General features: G+C 36.4%; 1 protein-coding gene across 2 annotated transcripts; it reads right to left on the minus strand.

The window, feature by feature from the left end:
* Positions 1-3,974: 3,974 nt before the first annotated feature.
* On the minus strand, positions 3,975-8,809 carry LOC133798734 (phosphatidylinositol 4-phosphate 5-kinase 6-like). Of its 2 annotated transcripts, none has more exons than XM_062237192.1 (8): positions 6,991-8,809; positions 6,534-6,701; positions 6,137-6,302; positions 5,848-5,964; positions 5,571-5,764; positions 5,293-5,450; positions 5,133-5,211; positions 3,975-4,858 (listed from the first exon to the last, which is right to left on the minus strand). In XM_062237192.1, exons 1-8 carry the CDS (start codon positions 8,136-8,138, stop codon positions 4,570-4,572), a joined length of 2,319 nt encoding a protein of 772 aa, XP_062093176.1. In that variant the 5' UTR covers positions 8,139-8,809; the 3' UTR covers positions 3,975-4,569. The 2 variants fall into 2 exon arrangements, with proteins under 2 accessions (XP_062093176.1, XP_062093177.1); XM_062237193.1 differs by having other exon boundaries at positions 5,311-5,450; positions 6,991-8,807.
* Positions 8,810-23,457: the final 14,648 nt, after the last annotated feature.

Below are 23,457 nucleotides of genomic sequence, written 5' to 3' on the forward strand. Positions count from 1 at the left end.
TCGGGAGTCGCCACTACGATCTTCGTCTCCGTCCCAGCGGTCTTCTCGGGGACCTGGCTGGTCCCGGCGGCCGAAGCTTCAGCTTCTTCCAAGTTTATCCACTCTTGGGCTCTGTTAAGGAATTCGCCAACCGAGCTGACTCCCCTCCTTTGAATATCTTTCCACAGGTCTCCGCCGACTAGGATCCCGGTCCTCATGGCCATTAGTTTGGAGTTATCGTCAGCATCTCTTGCTCGAGCAGCGACATTTGCAAATCTGCTCAAGTAGGCTTTCAACGTCTCACCGGGCTTCTGCCTCACGTTAGCTAAAGAATCGGCCTGGACCCGAGCGGCCTGAGAGGCGCGGAATGCCCTCTTGAAGTCCGCCGAGAAGGTCTTCCAGGAGCTGATTGACTGCCTTTTACTCTGCTTGAACCACTGCCTGGCAGGTCCAATCAGGGTGGAGGCAAAGATCAAGCAACGCAGCTCCGGGCCGATGTTATGGGCCATCATTAGGGTGTTGAACATCCCTAAGTGGTCAGACGGGTCTCCATCCCCGTTGAACTTTGACAGGTGGGGCATACGAAAACCAGAAGGGTATGCCGTTGCCGCTATATTGGGGGCGAAGAGTTCCATCTCGTCCCCTGAATCATATTCGTCTTTTTCTTTTTCCGATAGGAGCTTCTTCATCAGCTCCTCCATCTGAGTTAGGCGCTCTAGGGTTTTGTCCTGAGATCCTGGGTTATTCCGGGGCTGTTCAACAGCTCTGATCCCGTTGTACACATTAGGTGGGTTGTTGCCCCTCCTATCTTGAGATAGGTTATTTGGGACATTTCCACCGTTACGTACTTCGGATCGGACCCCCACTGAGCGGGCCTGGCTACCATCCCTAACTCGATCCTCTTTGTGAGAATTGAGGCAATCTCGAAGGTCGCCTCCCTGGGTAGTATGGTGACTTTGTGCCGAACTTAGTCGCTGGCGCAGGTCTCCTCCCGAGAGATCACTCCGTCCACTACCGGTCCAGTGACTCATGTTGGACAGGCTCAGGGTGCGTCTTTGGCGGCTATGACCTGATCCTTCCTCCGGCACCCTGCCGCGCCAGGAGGGTCCAGCTGACGGCGGGCCTCTCCTGCTATTTCCGTAGGCCAGGATGTCTCGGACGGGCTGAAGAGACGGATATCTGATGGGAGAAGGAGGATGCCTGACCGGGGAGGCGATCCTAGTGCCGTCTGGACGGACTAAATTTGGTGGGGGCCTCTCGGCCCTGTCAGCTTGCTGGTCCCGCGCTGGGCGAGCTGGACGAGGAACTGGACGTCCTTCGGGGACGGGCTGACGTCTCTGGCCTTCCTCCGCCCTTCTTCGGGAATTTCCTCGATCTCTTCTAGGCGTCCTCGAGGAAGGCTGAGAGCTGGGGGTTGACGTCCTAACCGAACGGCTGTACTGCTGCTTTCCGGTCCGAGGCATTTCCCTGAGGTTTGCCTCCTGATGGTATGATGAAGGGGTGGAGTTGGCTGCAGGAAGTCTACCCGAACGGCTATGCCTGGACCGATTACTCCGGCGAGACTTAGGAGCCTCGCCTTGCCTCTCTCCAACGTTACCGTTGGTTGTGAGAGAGGGCAGTCGGCTCAGAATATCCTGGATTTGCTGACCAGCTGCTGCTAACTGGCTCCTCAGCTGAACATTCTCCATCTCCACCGCAGAATAATAACATGGATTCGGATTAGGCGGCCGGGGCGCTGAACTACCAGTGTCGTCTTGGCCCGCCGGCTGCTTTCCCGGCCTCTGCTGGACTTCAGGAGCTTGCTCATCAGGGATGGCAACCTGGTGGGCCTCCTGCCCATCATGCTGTTCTGTCTCGTTTCCATGCCTGGATCGAGTGGTCACCATAGTTGGATGTCTGCAGTAGTACTAATCGAATTTTCTCTCAATGAAAGCACCAAACTGTTGACGCGGTTCTTCGGCAACAGGTAATTAAGAGAATAAGAGAAAGAGATTAGCACTCAAGGTAGAACCGTCACAGATATGAAATCTTATATAATGAACTAGGTGACTCAAGACACGTTTTTAAGTGGTTCAAAGGTTAAAATCCTTCTACTCTACTAGTCAATATTATTCATCCTCTCTGGGTATTTGGTTTACAAAGTATATAGTCCTTCAAAGACTATTTTTTCCAACCCCTATCAACTCCCAGGGTCTCCCTATTTATAGGAGAAGGCACCTGGAAGTTGGTAGGGAGGTTATCCCGTGACCTTACCATTTGTCATATCCACTCTGTGGCATTCATGATTAATTCCTAAACCTGACACATAAGTGTGGTCTAATCAACATGGAAGGATATAATGGGCCGCACGGCCCAACCCATCCGTGGGTGTCTGACACGCACGTTCCTACTACGTGTCCGAGAAGTCAAGGGGATATCAGACACGTGATGTCAGATATATGCACGTTTATCTTGCGTGCGTTGACTTCATAAAGGCTCAGAGCTTCCTGGGCTCCTCGTGACACGAACAGCTCGTATTCCGAGCTGTTCTCCTGGCGTGGCCTTCAGAGGCCCCTCTCGAGCTGAGAAGATCCGCCCTGGAAATAGGATCTTCGTCCTGTGGGCACCTCGGACTAAACCTGATTAGTCTGAGGCTCGTCCTGCTAATCAGCCCGTGGGAAAATCAGGGCGTACAATATACAAAAGTTTATAAAAAATAATAATAAAATATTTATAGCTTGATGAATAGTGTTTCACTACATATAGAGAAATGCTATTCATTTAGGTAAAAAAGAATAATTTTACATCACCCATTGGAATACTATTTAACAATTTTTTCTCTATATTATAAAGAATTAGACATTTTACCCCTTTCATTGGGAGTGCTCTTAATGATAATCTTTATATTTTTCACTTTCACTTGTAGTATGGGGAAGAGGTAGATTCCAAAAGTACTACTAATTTGTATTAGGAATAAAATTATCGAAAGATAAAAAAAAAAAAAAAACTGTTCGACAAGATTTCTTCCTATACTTATGAATTTCATTGGACCCAGAAATAATGTTTTTGGTTTTCCAATATAATTGCATACATAAGTTTATATTTCTATAAAAAAACTTGAAAAAAATTAGCAATAATTTATATTAAGTTTTTAAATAATATTCAAGTAATTTAAATTTATTTTTGAGTTTTATCTTTTTTTAGAAAGAATAAGCATTCAAAAATTAAATTTATGCTTAAATTTAAAATTGTAAATAAATTGTTTATATTTATAATTATATTAATTTGAAATGATAAACAATTAGTTTATATTTGTATTTAACTTTGAAACTTATATAAATAGTTTACATTTCTATTTTAAGTTTAATAAATTAGTTTGAAACTATAAATAAGTGGTTCAAATTTTAGTTTTATAATTATATACATTTTTGTTGCATTAAAATATAATGTTTATATTAAATTATAAATCACAATTAAATATTTATTTTTTCTTAACTAGATATTTTAATTATTAGTATTGAATAAAATAATATGATTTCCATTATAAAAAAATTTTTAAAATCGCACAAAATTGAAGAAGAAGAATAATTTACATTTCTTAAATCAATTAAATTTTATTAAAAGAGTAATTTTATAATTATTGGAGTAAGTTGAATTACACATGACTATTCCTTGTATAAATTAGGTTTGTGGTAATATTCATAATGATTTGATTCTTCATTAGGCTCATCTTCTCATTTTTGATAGTGTTTCCCTTCAATTTTTTGGTTGCTTTCATATTGAGTTGTCCAACCGTGTTGATGATGGAACTCTTAACAAAGTTATCATTGAATGGTATTCATTGTGGGAACATGTCATAAATAGTGGACACATATTTATGGATGCAGAGTAGTATTGCTCAGTCTCACCAGCTGGGAACTTGGTGGATTATTTATTGCCTGCACGTCTTCAAGAAAGTAATATATATATATATATATATATATATTATCCATTTTAAAAAAGACAGCAAGAATCACAAACACAAGAAATTGTTTCTTTTAAGGCCACTTAGCCTCTACACTCAATTCAATTTAGCTCAAAAGTTTGTCAATTCCATCTGTTGTGGACTGTACATTTCATTTTCTTCTTATTCACTTTGAAAGCCCAGAAACAACAACCTTCTGGGGACCAAAATACAAAAAAGAAAAGAAAAAAATAAACAAATAAATATCTGAAATTGAATACAAAATGAATCACATCCGAGAGAGGTTCATTCCTTCTGGTAAAAAAAAACTCATTTACAATTTTTTGACAAAACATGCTTTTGAGTGGGCTCTGGCTATGACTTTGATCTACACTTTCACTAGAACATGTCATATACATATATATATATATATATTTATATAGCTGTGACTATAAATTAAAAACAATGATTATGATAAAAAAAATTAAGGAAAAGAAAGATGCAATCCGAAACTGTTGAAGCAGTGTACTCCTGGCAATTATATTTCGATTTGCAGCGGCTGTGTTAAGGACCAAAATGATGAGCTTCTGCTGAATGACTATACATGGATGGCCAGCAGCAGCTGCTGCTGCCAAGGTTAATAGTATTGGGGTCAAGATACGGTACCTTCATGTGTCTTCTACAAAAATTCTGAAGATGAAATCACGAAAGCGTTTGGCATATTGTTTTGGATCAACGGCAGAGATTGAAGTTGGATCATATTGGAATGATTTGTACGCATGCTCAAGCTTCTTGCTAATATCATAGTCCTGTAGTATGTCTATTATACCGAAAAACAGGATGATGTCGTATAATTCTCCCGTTGGCTCTCCAACCAGTTGAGTCTCGTAATCAGTTCTTCTTGCTGTCCTTTCAGCTCGTGCTGGCATGCTAATACCTAACCTAACCGAAGCCAACCTAAAGACCAGTGAGGAAAAGAGAAAAAACAGGTGAGATATAAGACTGACATTATATGACATACACAGCATTGCATTTTTAACAAATTAGGAAATCAACAAAGAAAACACTAAAAGCATATAGTAAGATGAGATTAGCATATCTACGTGTCGAAAACAGCTCATTGTACTGGACATTATGTGTTGCTGTGCCAATGTGAGTTTTGAATTGGAAATTTTAATTTTATCTATTCGTTTATAGACAAAAGAAAAGGATGCTAAATCACAAAATATACCGAGTAGGGTCTGCAATAAGCTGATCAATATTGGTTCTGGACAGGCAAGGTTGAGCTGAATTGTCAAGGTCTCCAAACCCTGCAAGGAAAGTTCAAACATATTTCATCTTTTGAGAAAAGTGTCATACCAGAAACAAAGAAAAAATGGAAAGAGTTGTACTAGATGACAAGAAATAACCAGGAGTGGAGATTCCAGAAGCATGCTCTTCAGGCGTGAGCGGCTCCTGATATGAAGATTCTTGAAAGTGAAGTCCAACCAATAAGCTGTAATCCATAATCCTTTCTTGCTCAAGAAAATCACAATCTCTATCCACTTGCCTGCATCAAAGGATAAAAAATTTACAAATTATTTGATTATGAACTAAGGAACTATGGATCAATGAGAGCATAATGCTGAACAAGAATTAGAGTAAAGAAAAGCATGAACGAGAAGCTCACCGACAGAAGTCTTGAAACCAAACATTGTGCAACCGGAATATATAATTGAGATCAAGATCTTTGAGAGTTGTTGTTGCATCAATTTCTGCCTCTGGTTTATCGGTCAAGCGTCCATGAGAAGAACCTTTTAAATCAAAACGCCTATGAATGTGATACTCAGAGCAAAAGAGATTCCCCATTATAACAAATCGCACCTGGAATTTCAGTAAGTTCATGAATTAGATGAATTTTTACTGTAGCGCCACCAAGTAGGCTTTCCATGCTCCTAACAAATTACCTTCTTCTGGGTAGCTCCAGTTAATTTTACACAATGAAGACCATAAAATTTGGTGACAAGAGTATTCTCAAAAGCGCGGACATGTTTATAGTAAGCGGGAAGCATCCGAAGGAGAACCTGTGAGCAGCATTTTGCAAATTTGTATTCAAAGTAGCACAGAAGAGAAAAATAGAAACAAAACTTCAGCAGCTACTATGAATGACTTCAAATACAAATATGCATATTAAATTGGATAATTCAAATAAAATCTGTTCAAAGAGAATTCAAAGAAGCCTGAAAGGAAACTCACTTTTACTTCTGCTTTCTTCATAGTCTTTATCATGTAGCGATCATCGTTAGTTAAGTAAAAGAAGCTGCCACTTTTTCCAGGAGAAGAGAGCTCTCGGAGGGCATCATTTCCACATATAGAAAGCATGTAATCAGCTGGATCCACCTTAAACAGTTTCCTGAGAGACCTGAAGACATATAATGCACCATTTACATCTCCTAATTTTCATTTGGCAAAACAACAGCCAAATTTTGTTGTCTGTAAATGATAGGATGTATTAAATGCAAATATGTTCTGCTAGTCTGATTATGTTAAAACTAAAAGGTTCAGGAACTACAATCAACTTGAAGTAAATCAGCAAAAGGAATAATTTAAGCACAAAAAAGATTTATTAGTTGCAGGAAATCTTTAAGCTGACCTGAAAACCACAGGACAGTAATCTTTCCATCTGAAGTCACATGATTGGTGTGGTGGAGTGTATTTGGATCCTTCTGGAGGAAATTTGGTCCACACTTTTTCCTTAGGATCAAATGCGGAAGACCGCAGATCAAGGGACGTTGTTGGAGCAGGCCTTCCAACTGAATGCCTGTACTATGGCACTAAAATCAATTACATGTGATGAAGAGTTTTCTGAAGTATACATAGCCTGTTATACTGGAAAGTTTAAACAACATTCTCTATTGAACCAATCTACTCCTACATAGAAAAAAGTTGTCATAATGGATTGCTTTGATATGAGAAAACATCACAGATGAGAGAATGAGATTCAAGATGTCATGAAAATTTCAGAAACCTATTTCATCCTATCTTTCTCTAATCACATGGAAACAATGAACAAAAACATGGGAAGAAACAAGCAGATAATTCCTTGGTACCTGATCCCCAACTGAAGATTGAGCATGAGTTCATAATTCTTGTGCCCTTTAGCTATAGTCATCCCTTGTTTCTTCACGGGCTGTAAGCTGAATGGCTTTAGCTTGTTCCCTCTGCAATTCTGCAGCTCAGCATTTCCATACCCTTCAACTCCATCAGAGCTATCAGTGGGGGATTCTCTACAATAGTTACTCACTCTCCCATCAACTGAGGTCCTCCTAGGCTTCACACTTGAATCATTTGCTCTCCTATAAATCGGCTGTTTTTGCAAAAAATCACTTTCATTTGCAGACCAAGGAATTACTTTCTGTGAAGGGAAAACTGGGATTTTTTCACAAGAACTTATCTTAAAATCATTTAAATACTCCATATACACCTCCCGGGGATCAAAATCTGATTCCCCTGAAGACCCAGATTGGTAATAATATGTCCCATTCTGTTCTTTTGGGTCCTTACTCCAAATGCCCACATAGAAACTCCCATCCGCCCACTTGAATGTTCCATTCCCTTTAGGCAAATTCTCCTCCCAAGACCCATCATACCTATCCCCATTGCTCCAAACCATTGTACCACTGCCATCAATCAAACCATTCCTCCATTGTCCAACATAGTGAGTCCCATTCTTCCATTGATATCTCCCATGACCATCTTGTAACCCTCTATTCCAATCGCCCTCATAGTAATCCCCATTGGAATAACTCTTAATCCCTTGACCTTGCTTGAAATTTCTAACCCAATAACCTCTATAAGTGTCGCCTAAGGAACCTGTATAAGTCCCTTTACCATCCATGAAACCATTCTTGAATTCACCTTCATAGGTGGCACCAGAAGGCCAGCTGAACTTCCCTTTGCCAGTAGTTTTTCCCTTATGCCATTCACCAACATACATACACCCATCTGTCCACAAGTACTTACCATGACCATGAGGGAGGTTATCAACCCACTGACCTGTATAGAAGTCACCATTGGAGATAACCTTCTCAGCATGGAAAACTTCACCTGGATCATCATCAGCTGGAGCTACAGACATTGTTGTGAACAAACTGTTTGCCCTCTTCTTTGCTACGACCGCTTGCTGTGACTTACGGACTTTTGTTTCCCAGGCCTTCACAATGCCAAACTGCTCTTTGCTCATTCTATTTTTCAACATTCATTCCTTTCTCTTCATTATTCACCTTCCTCCATGAAAACCCAGATCAAATAACACCACTATTTGTTGTTTTCCTACTTATTCTCTCTCACTTTCTCAAGGATCCAAACAGTGCAGAATCTTCACCATAACCACAAAATAACGAAAACCCATTTCAGAAACACACCCAGAAGCGTGGAAAAGAAGGAGAAGAGACCAGTAGAAGAACGAGAAAGAAAGAAAGAACCGCAAACGAAAAGGAAAAGAAGAAAAAAAATCTATGTTTTGTTGTTTTGTGTGTTTTTTCACTTTGTTTTGGTATGTTTCTTAGTTTTCTGAAATGGGTATTTCAGATTTTGGAAGAATAGGAAAAAGAAAAAAAGAAGTGTATGAATGAAACTATTGGATTGATGGGGAAAGGAGAAAAAGGTTAATCAGTACCAATGTTTTGTTTTGTTCTCTTCTTCCATGTAATTTTGTTTGTTTTTCTTTCTATTTTTTTTAATGTTTGGTTAGGTTTGAACAAAGAATTCAACACAATGTCCTTGATTCCGGATTTGGCTCCTTAAAGCGCTAGCAGACCAAACATTTGGAAGGAAGAAACTAAAGACACAAATGGTGGTGTTAAATGTTAATGTTAGTGGTGGTGGTGGTGGATGATATGTTCAATACCAATCCAATTACTTTTCCATTTTTAGATTCTTCATAATAATAATAATGATATATTATGATTATTAATAACCCAAACTCCAAATCCCAATTACTATTACTTCTAAACTCTAATTTTAGTCTATTTAAATACAATAGAATTTTGACTCATTACAATTGTTGTTTTTTCTTATTTAGCATAAATGCACTTGATTTTTTTTCTATGGTGTACTTGTACCTCCTAAATCTTTATTAAGATTCAAGTTTTATTGACATCATGCGTACAAGTTTATCAATTTCTCTCATCTTACAAAAAAAAATATATTGAAAACGAAACACAAAGCATAACTCATTTTAATTACATTTTGGAGTTTTCTTAGGGTTGCCAATCTATATTATTTGTATGTACTTCTTCAAATGTAAATTGTGAATATTCCTAACACTTAATTATTTCAAAAGATCATTATGAAGGGCATTTATGAAATGAGACAAAGGAATTTGGGTAATAAATGAAAAGAGAAAAAGAACGTGACAGGCAAAAAAATAACCTAGAAAAGGATAAAAGACAGCTCAAAGATCAAGAAGAAATTGATATTTCAAACGAGTGTCTTAATAATAATTAATCAATTAATTAATTTAAGCTTATAACGCGTTCTCTCTCTCAAGTCAGTCTGCCAATCGTGCAGACTGCTCTCTCCATAAGACAATGTCAAACCCTAACCCTAAATAGGATGGACCCACTTAAGCTTGTGTTTTATTTAAAGGGAAAGTTGACACTTGTCACTATTATCTGACAACTCACTCATTAGTACATGATTAAGATGGGTCATCTAAACAAAAGCCATATCTATGACTATAATCTATCTATGTTTATGTAAATTGTAAATGTAGTCTTATTATTAATCTCTTTTATTTAGTCAGATTTAATCAAGGGGGATCTTTTTTCTAGCTTTAAGTTCTCCACTTTTTAAATTTCCAATATTGTTGATGTAGTTTCTTTTATTATTGCTTTGAAACATAAAGATTAAAGAAATTCTGTTTGGTTGACTACAAAAGCCATATGACTACTTTTCTCCATGCATACTTTTGGGATGTTTTTCTAGAAATATGATTAATAATAAATACTACAAGCTAGCTAGTGTTATTTACATGTAGGACAACATTTAATATAAATTAATAAATAAGAATTGTTTCTTCAACTACTTCAAAACAGACCATACTATATAATATTTAGCCTTTTAGTATTAAAAATTTGAAATGACCTAGTTTATATTGTGTTATATATATATATGTATAAATAAAGTGCTTTATATTGTGTGTTTACCCAGGTATAATGATAAACAATTAACATGTTGCTATAGAAAAAGATGTAATAATTACTCTACTACTTATATCTTTGTCACCAATGTTGAATTGATATATATATATATGATGAAATTTATTAACAATACAGAGTCAAATAAACAACATAAAAATAAGAGCTGAACTAAAATTGATAAATGACACAAAATATTTATAGTGATTCAATTATGAAAATCAATAATAATCTTCGTCCACTTATACTTTTATTATTGTTCAAACCCACGATCAGATGATCTAGGACCAACTAAGTTTCATGAGCTTGACAAATACAAGAAACGAAGTATAAAAGTATATTAGTCTTTCTTTAGAATATTTTGTGTGTGTCCCCTTAATGATTCACTAAACCTCTATTTATAAGTTTACAAAAAATACAAAATGGGTCATGGGCCTTCCATGATTCTCGTAACTAATTACAACAAAGCTATCATATAAGTAATACAGTTACATTTTGAATATAGATATCTAACAAGTATTCCTAAAATAGCAAATTTGGTGGTTGTAACGACCCAAAATAGCTAATAAGGCTTAAGGGCCTTGATTAGCGTGCCAGGAGGGCATGATGGGATTTATGTGTGATTATTTTATGAATTAAATGCATGGTTATGAGTTAAAGCATGTTATATGACTATTTGTTATCTGAGATGCATGACTATGTATATTAGTATGCATGTAGGCCCGGATCGTGTTAGAAGGGCATAATTGTAATTTTGGCCATGTTGGGCATAACTGTATTGATATGTGTTGATTGTTGAGACCCCAGTGGTATGTGGGTGTATCTGTGCTTTGTGACTCAAGGCGATCCCAGTGAGCCGGCTAGCGGAAAGTGATGACGGGAATTTATACCCGGCTCGGGGCGAGCCTGGGGGTATGAACAGGAATTCAGAGAATAGATTGAAATTTATGTTGATGATGGGGGATATTTATTTGGCGGTTTATCGGGTGTTGGAGAGCAACGGGAAAATACTAGAGACACTTGAGGATTAGCGGGAATTGGGTGAATGACTAAAATGGCCCTACTTGAACAAAAGGATTTAGAATTTATAGGGAGGGCGTTTTGGTCATTTGGCTTTTGGAGATAGGTTTTTATAAGGCTTTATAGAGAGTGGGAATGCTGAAAGAAAAGAAAAGAAAGAATAAGGAAAGAAAGAAAAGAGAGAAAAACTGATGGGTTTTGCAAGGGTCGGTTTGTGCATTCTTGCACCATTCCGCTCCATTTTTCTTGGAGCAAAGCTTAGTGGAGAGCAAGGATAGGCTGAGCATCAAGGATCTTGGGTTAGACTTGAAGATTTGGCAAGAACACATCAACTTTTGAGGTATGTTTTAAGAGATTTCAGTTTTAAGGGTTTTGATGGTTTGAGTTGTGTTTTGAGCTGAGTTGATGGGGATTTTAGGGAATTTCTGAGCAAGCTTTGATGATGAGCAAGCTAAGGAGGTCTAGGGTTGAATCAAGGTCGAAATTTGCATCAATGGTAAGAATTCTAAGCCTTTAACTTGTTGTTGACTGAATTTCTGAGTTTAGGGTTGTTCATGGTAGATTTTGAGATTTGGGATAAATGTTCTTGGGATTTGAGGATTTGGGATGCTTGGGATGAATGGAGAGTGTTCATAAGCTTGATTTTGAGTTTGGTAAAGATTTGGGGAAGTTTGGTTTGAGATTGGGTGAAAGAAATCGCAGAAATGCGATATTGGGATTTCTGGGCTGCAACTAGCGCTACAGCGCTAGTCAGTGGGCGCTGTAGCGCTAGTCCCTGTTTCTGGAGGGGTGTTCTGCTTGTAGCGCTACAGCGCCCTCTTTAGAGCACTGTAGCGCTGCACTGTTCACAGAGGGGAATTTTTGAGTTTTGATGATGGATTTTGACCTAGGGTTCGGGGCTTGTTTCCGCCACTTTGTTTTGGGGATTTGGGACTTCCCGGGGGCTCGGGATTGGTCCCGAGGCTAGGTATTCGGACTTGGGGTTCGGTGTTGACTTTGACCTATGTTTGTGCCTAGGTGTGCGCTGAGGCTCGGGTGGGATCGTGCTCAAGGAGTCAGGTGATCTAAGCTATTGATTGGAAAGGTAAGAAAACTATAACACCCGTAGGATAGGGCGTGGGCCCATAGTGTGATTGCCGGGCATGGCCCTATATTGCATGTTGCATGATGAGATGATTGCAGGGCATGGCCCCAGATTGTGTTGTGTGCAAATGTTTAACCTTAAATGAATCATGATGTGTGTGGATGATTATTTTGAATGTACTATATGTGTGATTATGATGAAATGAACGGCAAGGGCTGAGTACGGCGTAGGCCGGGGCGGCCGTGGGCCGAAAGTAACACCTAGCACATGGGATGCTATATTCAGGGTGGGACCCAAGGGATACATGAGTTATCCTCGCGGTGAGAACCGATACCCCAGGCTTCGGTAAGGTTCTGGGGCGGCATGGCCGTGTTTCCTTAGTCTAATGGTTGACTTGTTTATTTGTGGATTATCTGATATGATTAACCATATATATTTGCATGTGTTATGTTCTGCATGAGTTTTCTTGCTGGGCTTCGGCTCACGGGTGCTCCATGTTGCAGGTAGGGCAAAGACTGAGTCAACCAACCATGAGTACGGAGAGCGTGAAGCGACGCGTACATGTTCGGCCTGCCCGACTGCTTTGGTTGGGGGTTTATTCGAAAGTGGCTGTAATAATCTACGATTTTATGATTTCTTAACTGTAACCTTATTTCAAAAATGTAATTAGTTTTCAAACCTTATTTTGGGATCCCAAATGTTTAATAATAGAAGTTTTAATGAAACGACGCCTTTTCAAAGATTACAGCCTTAACTTTTAATCAGTCACACTTTTGTTCAAAACCTCGGTTAGCGAGTTCATTGCACACTGTTTCGTCTTAAAAACTCACTTAGTAACGGCTCTAAGGATGTAGGGCGTTACAGTGGTCATCTTCAAGAACAATCGACCAACCTTTGTCGAGTAGGCCTCAACCAACCTGGTCGATAGTTTTGTCTTTGCTCTTCGAACCCTGTTTTGATCAGAGTTTGTTCATATGTATGAAGAATCTTTTTTTGATCCTTTGTCAGTTGGTCGAGTGTAACACTCTCTCGATCCGAGACCGTTACACTGTGTATTAAAATTAGTGCCCAACTCACTAAACGAGTTATTTGAACTTAAATCATGTAATTAAAAGACAACCATTCCATTAAAAGATTTTGAGTTTGATACATGGGATCCCAAAAGAGTGTATACACCAAACCAGATACAAAATGGTTATAGGGCTGGCCTAAGCGACAAAATACAGGGTTCAACCTTAGTTCCAAAAGATATCCTCTGTCGCGGCGGTCAAGCAGGCCGCATATGTACACCCCACCCCTGAAGCTCTCCAACTCGTGGCTGGTTCAGCTTTTCCTTGCCTTTACCTGCACCACGTAGCACCTGTGAGCCAAGGCTTAGTGATGGGTGTCGTATGCCGTATCAAATTTAAATATATTTTTTTATTCACTTATACCAGCTACTTCAGTATAGCGGTAAATAAGGGTTGAACCCACAAGGACTATAAACAAATTATTATTCAAAATAAGAAGTAAACTAAAATTAGAAAGGGATTTTAGTTCTTAAAACTGAAAACATAAAATAAAATAAATATCAAAGATTAAATAACTAAGGATATAACGATATTAAAAAAATAGTTAAGAATTTCTATCCACCTTCGACAATTAATCTATCAACAATGACGAATAATATTCCATATTCCAATTAAACTATAAAACCTGCACATAACACGTAGGCAGTCAATTATCCCAGTTTCCCTATTATACTTAATTAAAACTAAACGCTCTTAATTAAACATTTTTACACAGCAATAAACTCATTAAGCATGTGATCTATTTAACCTAGTAAAAGCATTACATTCTATAGAACAGGTTAATCTAGGCAACAAATTCATTAAGCATACAATTCATTTAACCTAGATTCTATTTTTCATCACAATCAAAATACCTATCACAAATCCTAATTGTAATTTATCACTCTACTTAGAATCCTAAATTATTAGGTGAATAGCAATCCTAAGATGATAGTAGAATAATGCAAAACCCTAATTAGTGGCCGTCTAAACAAGATTTTACAAGATCCATGACATTCAATTAGAAAAATATAATCAATTTAATATAAGGGAATAGAAGAAATAAAATTCATCAATGCATTCAAGATCTCATGTCTAGGGTTTTGAAATAACCCTCAACTATAAAGAAAACTACTCCATAAATATTTTCATATTCATAAACATAAATATTCAATGAAAATAAAAGAGTTATGAGAAGAAAGAAAAACTAGATTGAAGAATGTAAATGATGATGTCTTTTCTCCTCCTCTGCTGCCCTAGCCTCTAAAATTCGCAATCCAAAGTTGTCTTCAAAGTTAACCCCAATCCATTTTATAGCACACCAAAAATTACATTTAAAAATTGAAATTTTAAGAAAAATGCTATCGCACGACCACGGACACTGATTCCTGGTGGCCGCAACCACGGGGTGTTTCTAGGCAAGCTTCGCATAGAGGCCGCAGCCAAGAGATTGTGGTGGTTGCGGCCACAACCCCAAAATTTGCTCGCGTGCTTTTTCTTCGTAATCTTCAACTTTATGCTCGAACCTAGGGTTTAGGGACTTCTAAAATATTTCAAACTTGTCCCAAACTTCATTTTCTCAAGTCCTATCATTGGACATCCATTCCTAACTACAAAAATATATCAAATTCATCAATAATACCTTATAAAATATTTTATGGCTTAAAAATCAAAGACTCGTAAAATAAAGCTATGAACACCTAAAAACACTTGAAATTAACATTATCTAAATGCGAAAGAATAACAAATATAATATCCAAAATACCATTATCAAATTCCCCCACACTTAGACTTTGCTAGTCCCTTAGCAAAACTACTAATAAAAACTAGAACTAAACAAATAAAACATAAATAATGATTTTTTCAAAAGCGTAAGTAGTCTCAAAGATTGATCAACCAAATATGTTATAATAAAAATCTAAATTCCACATTTCTCGGAATTTCAACTCAATGTCTAGTCACCACTTAAACTCGATCTATTTATGATTATGCATAATTAAACCTACCAAAACACAAACACTTGGATCAATTTATACATTGTTGGGAATTGTTCCCTTAAAGCAATTGTAGTAGACAATGGTTTTAATGAAATCAATGAATGAATTGAATTATTGTATATATGTAGCTTATGTACTATATTATTGCTAATAATATTAAGAAAATATCATAAAATTCTCAAGTTCATCTATGTTGTATAAATCTCATATTGGTATGAGATGATCGAGGTTGAGATAATGAACTTAAATAGTTTGCAGTAAAATAAAGTTATGGAATCTTTAGATTAAAAACTGCTAGTACGGTCCACTAGTATTATGAATACATGTGACCTAGATCCGGGTTACAAGTGTAGTAGGACACTTTATTGGAGGTATTTTGCATGCTGAGAGTATGTAGAACTGGACCAGATGTGATTTAATAATACTTGTTTAAATACTGTTTCCTAGTATTATAAAACACATCAACTGATGATCATATACAAACTGATCTTAATCCTGAAGCTCCTATGAACTCCTATATATGTCATTTGATCCTTTGATTCATGCGTTAGGTTTGTCAGAATGATCAGGCTAAGAGTTATTGTTGTGGGGACTCAATGATATATATGGCTGGGGACATAGCTAAACATATATGGAATCTATATCTTCTTATAGATTGAATGATGATTCCCTATTGGATTGGCTTTTGGAACTGAAAATGTTATTGACGTCAAATTCATTATCAGATTATGAATTAACCTTCAATAGTAAAGTTAATGGTACACTAGGAATCAAGATATAATTAAAAGGGTAAAACAGTAATTTTATTCTCACTTAATTATGAAACATAAATATAGGATTGATTTGTATGTGATGATTATATCAATGGGCAGTTTATGGTTACAATAAAGTACTCAGTAAATATATGTCTTTAATTCTCAAGAGTTCAGTATCATATTTATAGTGGAATAATCATGAGATTAATAAATATGATTATTGAATCAAAGAGGTTAATAATATTTTATTTATTGGAGCTTGGAATTATTGGTCCATAGGTCCCCGGGGCGACTCTATCAACATTAATCAAGGTAATAGTTTATACAATGGTTAAACTTTGAATGGGCTATTTGAGAGAAAATTTATTTTTCGGGATAAATATGTAATTCTGTGATAATTGAAGTTGCACAATTTATTATTGTATTTGTACAATTTTCGAAATTGTGTAGACATAAAATAAATTTATTTTAATCAATTATTTTATTTAAGTGTGAATAGATAAATATGGATGGTCAAACATGGTTTTGATTATTATATTTATTTAATTAATAATAAGATGATAATAGAAATTCAAATTTTGAAATTTAAGTTGTTATCTTTTTCCTTAAAAAGATGATACATTATTTGGATATCTAATTATTATTAACAAAAATAAAAACACATGAAAAAATCAAAATCTCATTTTTCAAGGAAGCCACACGCATAGGGCTTGGACTGCTCTATGCGTGTGTCACATCTAATGTTATCAGATATTGGTTTTTATTTTTACTTTTTAATTAATTAATAAAACATTTTAAGAGGGGTTTTAAAATGGAATGTTAGATTTTTTTTGTCTATTATCATTATTATTATAAAATATTATTGATTTTATTATTAATATTATTATTATTATGGCAATAATGCCTGTAAATTATATTTGATAGAAAATAGAAAATAGAAAGAACAATTTTAATAGAGAAGAAAAACTATCATCTTTTTCACAAAGCAAAAACTTTTTTTCTCTAGTTTATAATCAAAAGTCTCATGAGTTGAGAATACTTTAGATTCACAAAATTGATCATTGTTCTCTATGTGCCCACCCTGTTGGGAATTGTGCCCCGAAAGCATATGTAGTAGACACCGTTTTAAGAAATAAATAAATTAATTAAATTTGTTGTGCTTATATTTTATGGACTATATTATTCTGTGATAATATTAAGTAAATATAAAAAAATTCCTAAGTTCATATATGTGATCTCAACCACATATTTGTACGGGAGGATTGTGTTTGAGATAAATGAACTTGAATAGTTCGTAGTAAAATAAAGTTATGAAATCTTTAGATTAATTACTGCAAGTACGATCCACTAGTATTATGAATACATGTGATCTAGATCCGGATTAATAGTGTAGTATGACACTTTAGTGAATGTACTTTATATATTAGAGAATATATAGAACTGGAACAGATATGTTTATTAATACTTAGTTAAATACCGTTTTAAAGTATTAATTAAATATATCAACTAATGATCATATACAAATAGATCTGAATCCTGAAGTTACTATGAACTCTTGTTTATGTTATATGAGTTCTTTGATTCACTCGTTAGTATCTGTCAAAATGATCAGGCTAGAAACTTTTGTTTTGGGAACTCATTAATGTAAAAGGCTGGGGACATGGCATACAGATATGGAATCTATACCTTCTCGTAAGAGATTGAATAATGGTTCTCTTAAGGGTTGACTTTTTGGGACTGAAAGGTTATTGAGCTCAAATTCATAATTTAGTTATGAATTAACCTCCACTAGTAAAGTCAATGGTACGTAAGGAAACAAGAAATAATTAAAAGGGTAAAACGGTAATTTTATTCTCGGTTTGTTGACGCGGTTCTTCGCCAACAGGTAATTAAAAAAAGAAGAGAAAGGGATTAGTGCTTAGGTTGAACTGAAATAGATGAGTGATCTTAGAAATGAAATGGTGACTCAAAATACGTTTTTTAAGTGGTTCAAAGGTTAAAATCCTTCTACTCCACTAGTCAGTATTATTGTTGTATACTGGGTATTTGATTACAGGGTATTTCTTACAATAGAGAATCCAACCCCTATTAACTCCCAAGGTCTCCATATTTATAGGAGAAGGCACCTGGGGGTTGGTAAGAAGGTCATCCCGTGACCTTCTTACCTATCATGTCAACTCTGTGACATTCATGATTAATTCCTAAACCTGACACATAAGTGTGGTCAAATCAATAGATAACGGGATAATGGGCCGCACGGCCCAAACCAGTCGTGGATGTCTGAATACGCACGTTCCTACTACGTGTTCGAGAAGTCAGGGGTATATCAGACACGTGATGTCTGATATATGCACGTTTACCTTGCGTGGTTGACTTTATAAAAGGTCACAGTCTCCAACTCCAGCACGTACCACGGGCTGGATGCTTCCCTCGACCTGAGGCCTTCAGCGTCCAGACAGTCCTCAAGTAATCTGGGCGAACCCTTTGGTTACCTCGAGCTAAGGAGATAGGGTCGTACGATGGAAGCTCCGGTCTTGGGGACGTCCACATGGTAATCATGATCAGGCCGTAGCTCAGCTCGTTAATCAGCCCGTGAGAAAATCAGGGCGTACACGGTTAATTATGAATCATTATTAGAGGGTTAATTTATATGTAATGATTATATCAATGGATGCTTTATTGTTATAAAGTACTCAGTAAATGAAATGTCTATAATTACAAGAGTGCAGTCTCATATTTATAGTGGAGTAATCATGAGATTAATCTATAATCATGAGATTAATAAATTAATGTTATTTAATTAAAGGGTTTAATTAATAATCACAAATTTATTGGAGCTTAGAATTATATCTCCATAAGTCCCCACAACGGCTTTATCAACACTATTCAAGGGAAGAGTTGATATAAAGGGTAAAATGGTAAAAAGACATATTTAAGAAGAAACTTATTCTTCGGGCCAAATATGCAATTATTTGATGATAGTGATTAATTAATTAATTACAAATTAGTTGTAATTATCAAAATTAATTAATTATTATATAATTTTAAAAATTATATAAATAATTAATTTATTATAATCTTTAAAATTATAATAAAATTAATATTTAATTTTCAAAATTAGTATTTAATTAAAATTGGTTTTAATTAAATATCTTTATTTGAGTGGGAGATAATAATCGGATAAGTTCAAATTAGATTTGAATTTAAAAGATTGATATTTATTCAAATAATTAATTATATGTTATAATTTGTTAAAAAGATAATAGATTCAAATTTGAATTAATTATCAAGTTGTTAGATTTTATCTGATAAGGTAGTTTGATAAATAATTAAATAATTGTGAAAAAATCAAATATCCCTAATTTATAGGGTGTTGCACGACACACACAATCCCTGAACTGTGTGTGGCGTGCATCTATATAAAAACCAGGGATAGATTTTTCACTTTTATGGTTGTGTTTGGTAAAATTTTTGTTTTTGAATTTTTTAAACACAAAAATGGAAATATTATTTTTATTTTTGTTTTTTATTTTTAAAAAATAAAAATATGTTTGATAACTATTTTTGTTTTTAAAAATAAAAAATAATAAATGCATTTGATAACTTTTATTTTTATGTTTTGTTTAGCAATATAAAATGAGGTGGTGATTTGAAGAAGAGAAGAAAAAAAAGCTAAAAGTTGAAAACAATTTAAAAAAAAATGAAAGTGAAAATTCTCTATTTTCAAAATTTAATAAATTTTGTTTAAAATTTAAAAAAATAAAAAATAAAAATAAAGTTACCAAACACTATTTTATGTTTAATTGTCAAATTTTTAATTAATTAAATAAAAAACTGTTTTTTTAATGGTTACCAAACAACACCTATATATTTAATTAATTAATAAATAAAAAATTCAAAAGTTAGTTTTTTATATTTTCATTAATAAGATAATTAATTAATTAAAAGGTAAATTGTAAATTTGTTACATATTTATTTTTTAAATTTAAATATTTTCCATATAAGTTAGACTTATCAGAAAATAAATAAGATACTGAATTTATTCGCTCTAAGAAAAATAACGATATTTTTCTATCTCTCCCTGAAAAAGATACAGAACCAATCTCAGGCCTATTCACCTGATCTCATGTGTTGAGTACATCAAGTTGAATCAGAAATATTCCATCCTTTATTCTCTAAGTGCCCACACACTTCTTGAGGTGTAGAGAACGTTGTGGAAGATCGTAGTGTGAGTACCTGGGAGCAGCTTGGATAGGAAGATCGTTTATTTTACGAAAAGATAGCAAGGACACTTGATAGGAATCAAGAGCTATGTTCTTTATTCTTTTTTTGTTTATGATTAATGTATGTATATTAATGGATCCGCATATTTAAATGTAGTTTAAATATGTTACAAACTTTTTTGGGAGCAGCTTGGATAGGAAGATTGTTTATTTTACAAAAAGATAGCAAGGACACTTGATAGGCATCAAGAGGTATGCTCTTTATTCTCTTTTTTGTTTATGATTAATGCATATATATTAATGGATCTGCATATTTAAAGGTAGTTTAAATATGGTACAAACTTTTTTTTGTTATACACTGGGCCAACCCATCACTATTCCACTCTGTAATAGGAAACTTGCTCCTAACAATTGGTACCAGAGCAGTCATTAATCTCTGCATACATTAATTACTGTGTGGGCATAATATGCATTCTTATGTTATTGTAATATGTGTGAATGGATGGATGTATGTATGATTAAAGTTTATTCTTAAGGGTCGTTAATTATATGGTGTTTTGGGTTTATGAATTGTTCTTAAAATTTCTAGATGAAAAATATAAGTCATTTTGGGACATAGGAATTTTTTGTAATTTAATTTTCTACATTAAATTATTGGAAAAAATTTGTAAGGCCCGAGCACCGAGTTCCGTGCCCCGAATCCCAAGCCTACACCTAGCCGCGCACCCATGCGCCACTGCAAGCCCCTATGCACCTCGCCCAGCCGCACACGCCAGCCCCGCGCGTGCCCCTGCTCTGCTGCTAGCCCCTTGCGCGCACCCTTGCATTGTTGCCAACCCCGTGCGTGCCTTTCGCCTGTTGCCTCGAGCCCATGCACCACCTCTCATGTCAGCTGTCGTGCCCCATGCCGAGCCTTAATGTGCCGCCAGCCCTAGGGTTCTTAATCCTAGGGTTTGCACATTGTTATTCATTTAAATTATTGGCCTAATTAATTTTTGTCCATAATTAAAAATTATTTTATTTTGAATTAATTGTTTGAGCCCAAATTCAAAACTGGGCCTAATAACTTATTGGGCATTAAAGCCCAAGTTAATTATTCTTAAAATTTGTTTAAGATAATTAAAAGTTATTTTAATTCAAAATTAAATGGATAAAGACTGTAATGCCCCGAATTCTCCGATGTGTTTAGTGGCGGGAACAGTAGGTCGGGAGGGCCATACTTGTTTAATTATGCCATTAAATGAATATATGCATGTGTTATGTGAATTATATTATGATATGATGTTAAATGCATGCATGTGGGTCCACATTTTAATTACAGGGGTGTGATGATAATTTGGCCCGCTGAGGGTATAATTGTATAATTGTATGCATGTCGATAGTATATTGTTGGGACCACATTATAATGTGGGTTTGTTCGAGCTATTCGACATGAGACGATCTTGGATTATTAGTTAGCGGTCTAGTCATAACAGGTTTAAGTTCGGGGCTCGGGATGAGTCTTGGGGTAATTATAATGATTAGAGCGTTACCGGGAATCAAAGGGTAACGGGATATGAATTATTGGTGTTTGAGATTATCGAGAGTAGTGGGAATTGGAGAGCGTTAATTATGATTAACGAGATAGGTTGGAAAGGACAAATTTTCCCTTGGGAGCCTTTAGAAACCCTTAATTGACCTAGGGGTATAATGGTCTTTTTAGCCCTAGGATAGATATAAACCCCTTTAGGCTGTGAAACAGAGGGAAAATAGAGCAAGTTCTTGAAGCTTACCGTTCCTTCCTTCCCCTTCATCTTCTTTGTGATTTTTGAGCCCTTGTTGAGGATTCAAGCTTGGGAAGTAGACCTTGGGAGTTTGGAAGAGTGTTCCACCATTGAAGAGCATCACAACCTGAGTTTGAGGTAAGTTTTTAGCAACTAGTTTTCTGGTTTACTCTGTTTTGGTGTTTAGTTTTAGCTTGTGATTTTGTTGTGGATAGTGGGAATTGATGGAAGTTTTGGTTGAGGTTTAACTTGGGTTTTGATGAGGGAGTGATATAGATCAAGTTTAGGGGTTGTATTGGATGTTTGAGTGGTGTTTGAGCTTGGTTTGAAAGGTTGGTTTCAAGGTAAATCGCAAGGGAAGAAAAACCAGGGTATTGGCTGAACTGGGGGTTGCGGCATAGCCAAGGAGGGCCGCGGCTCTTGAGGGATGCTGAAGGAGGCTGCCTCTGTTTGAGGGGTGGGCCGCGGCATGGCTAGGGAGGGTCGTAGCCCTTAGTGGCATTTTGGCCAGAATTGGGTTTTTGGCTTGGGGATTCTAGTCTTAGGCCTCGGGATCGATCCTACTACCCGGTTTAGTAGTATTCGATGTCTCGGAGGCTAGGTTTTGGTTTGGGAACCCTTTGTTATTCATTTTATTGATGGAATCCCATAATTGGTTATGACCAGGTAACCGCTAAGGGGGCAAAAAGGTTGATAGTTCTTAGGGGTCGTTCTTATTATATTTCTCGCTCGAACCTGAGGTAAGAAAACTGCACCCTGTGTGTAACGCCCCACGTCACTATGGCTGCTTCCTGGAATGACGATTGGCCCTACAAACCAACACGAGTCTTTCCAACATGCTTTGTCCTCACTCGGATGCTTCCTGGGAAAACTTCCCAGGAGGTCACCCATCTTGAGATTACTCCAGGTCAAGCACGATTTACTTTGGAGTTCTCAAGTGATGGGCTACTGAAAAGAAGATGCATCTTGTTGATATAGGTAGTACCCATCAATCCATTTAAGCTTTCTTCAACTGTGTAGTCTCATACCTACACAGTCTTAGAATCATCACACTTAACCTTCCCCAGGCGATGTTGGACTGCACAGTTTTACCCTGTCTTTCCCCATACGGATCATGGAATACTGACTGTCACAATCACCCACCCTTAGGGGCCCGACGTCCCCGTTGGCCACACTTCCGGCTAGGTCAAGGCTCTGATACCATTTGTAACGCCCCACGTCACTATGGCTGCTTCCTGGAATGACGACTAGCCCTACAAACCAACACGAGTCTTTCCAGCATGCTTTGTCCTCACTCGCACGCTTCCTAGGAAAACTTCCCAGGAGGTCACCCATCTTGAGATTACTTCAGGTCAAGCACACTTAACTTTGGAGTTCTCAAGTGATGGGCCACCGAAAAGAAGATGCATCTTGTTGATATAGGTAGTACCCATCAATCCATTTAAGCTTTCTTCAACTGTGTAGTCCCATACCTACACAATCTTAG

The sequence above is a fragment of the Humulus lupulus genome, chromosome 8 (assembly GCF_963169125.1).
Source record: "Humulus lupulus chromosome 8, drHumLupu1.1, whole genome shotgun sequence".
NCBI classification, from domain to species: Eukaryota; Viridiplantae; Streptophyta; class Magnoliopsida; order Rosales; family Cannabaceae; genus Humulus; species Humulus lupulus.

Bases quoted from the DNA above. Each gene is read 5' to 3' on its own strand.
- LOC133798734 (XM_062237192.1), bottom strand. From the start codon at position 8,138: ATGTTGAAAAATAGAATGAGCAAAGAGCAGTTTGGCATTGTGAAGGCC. The intron at 6,702-6,990 runs GTACCAAGGAAT...GCCATAGTACAG, and splicing joins AATCTTCAGTTGGGGATCAG to GCATTCAGTTGGAAGGCCTG. The intron at 4,859-5,132 runs GTATATTTTGTG...ACTGGTCTTTAG, and splicing joins CTTATTGCAGACCCTACTCG to GTTGGCTTCGGTTAGGTTAG.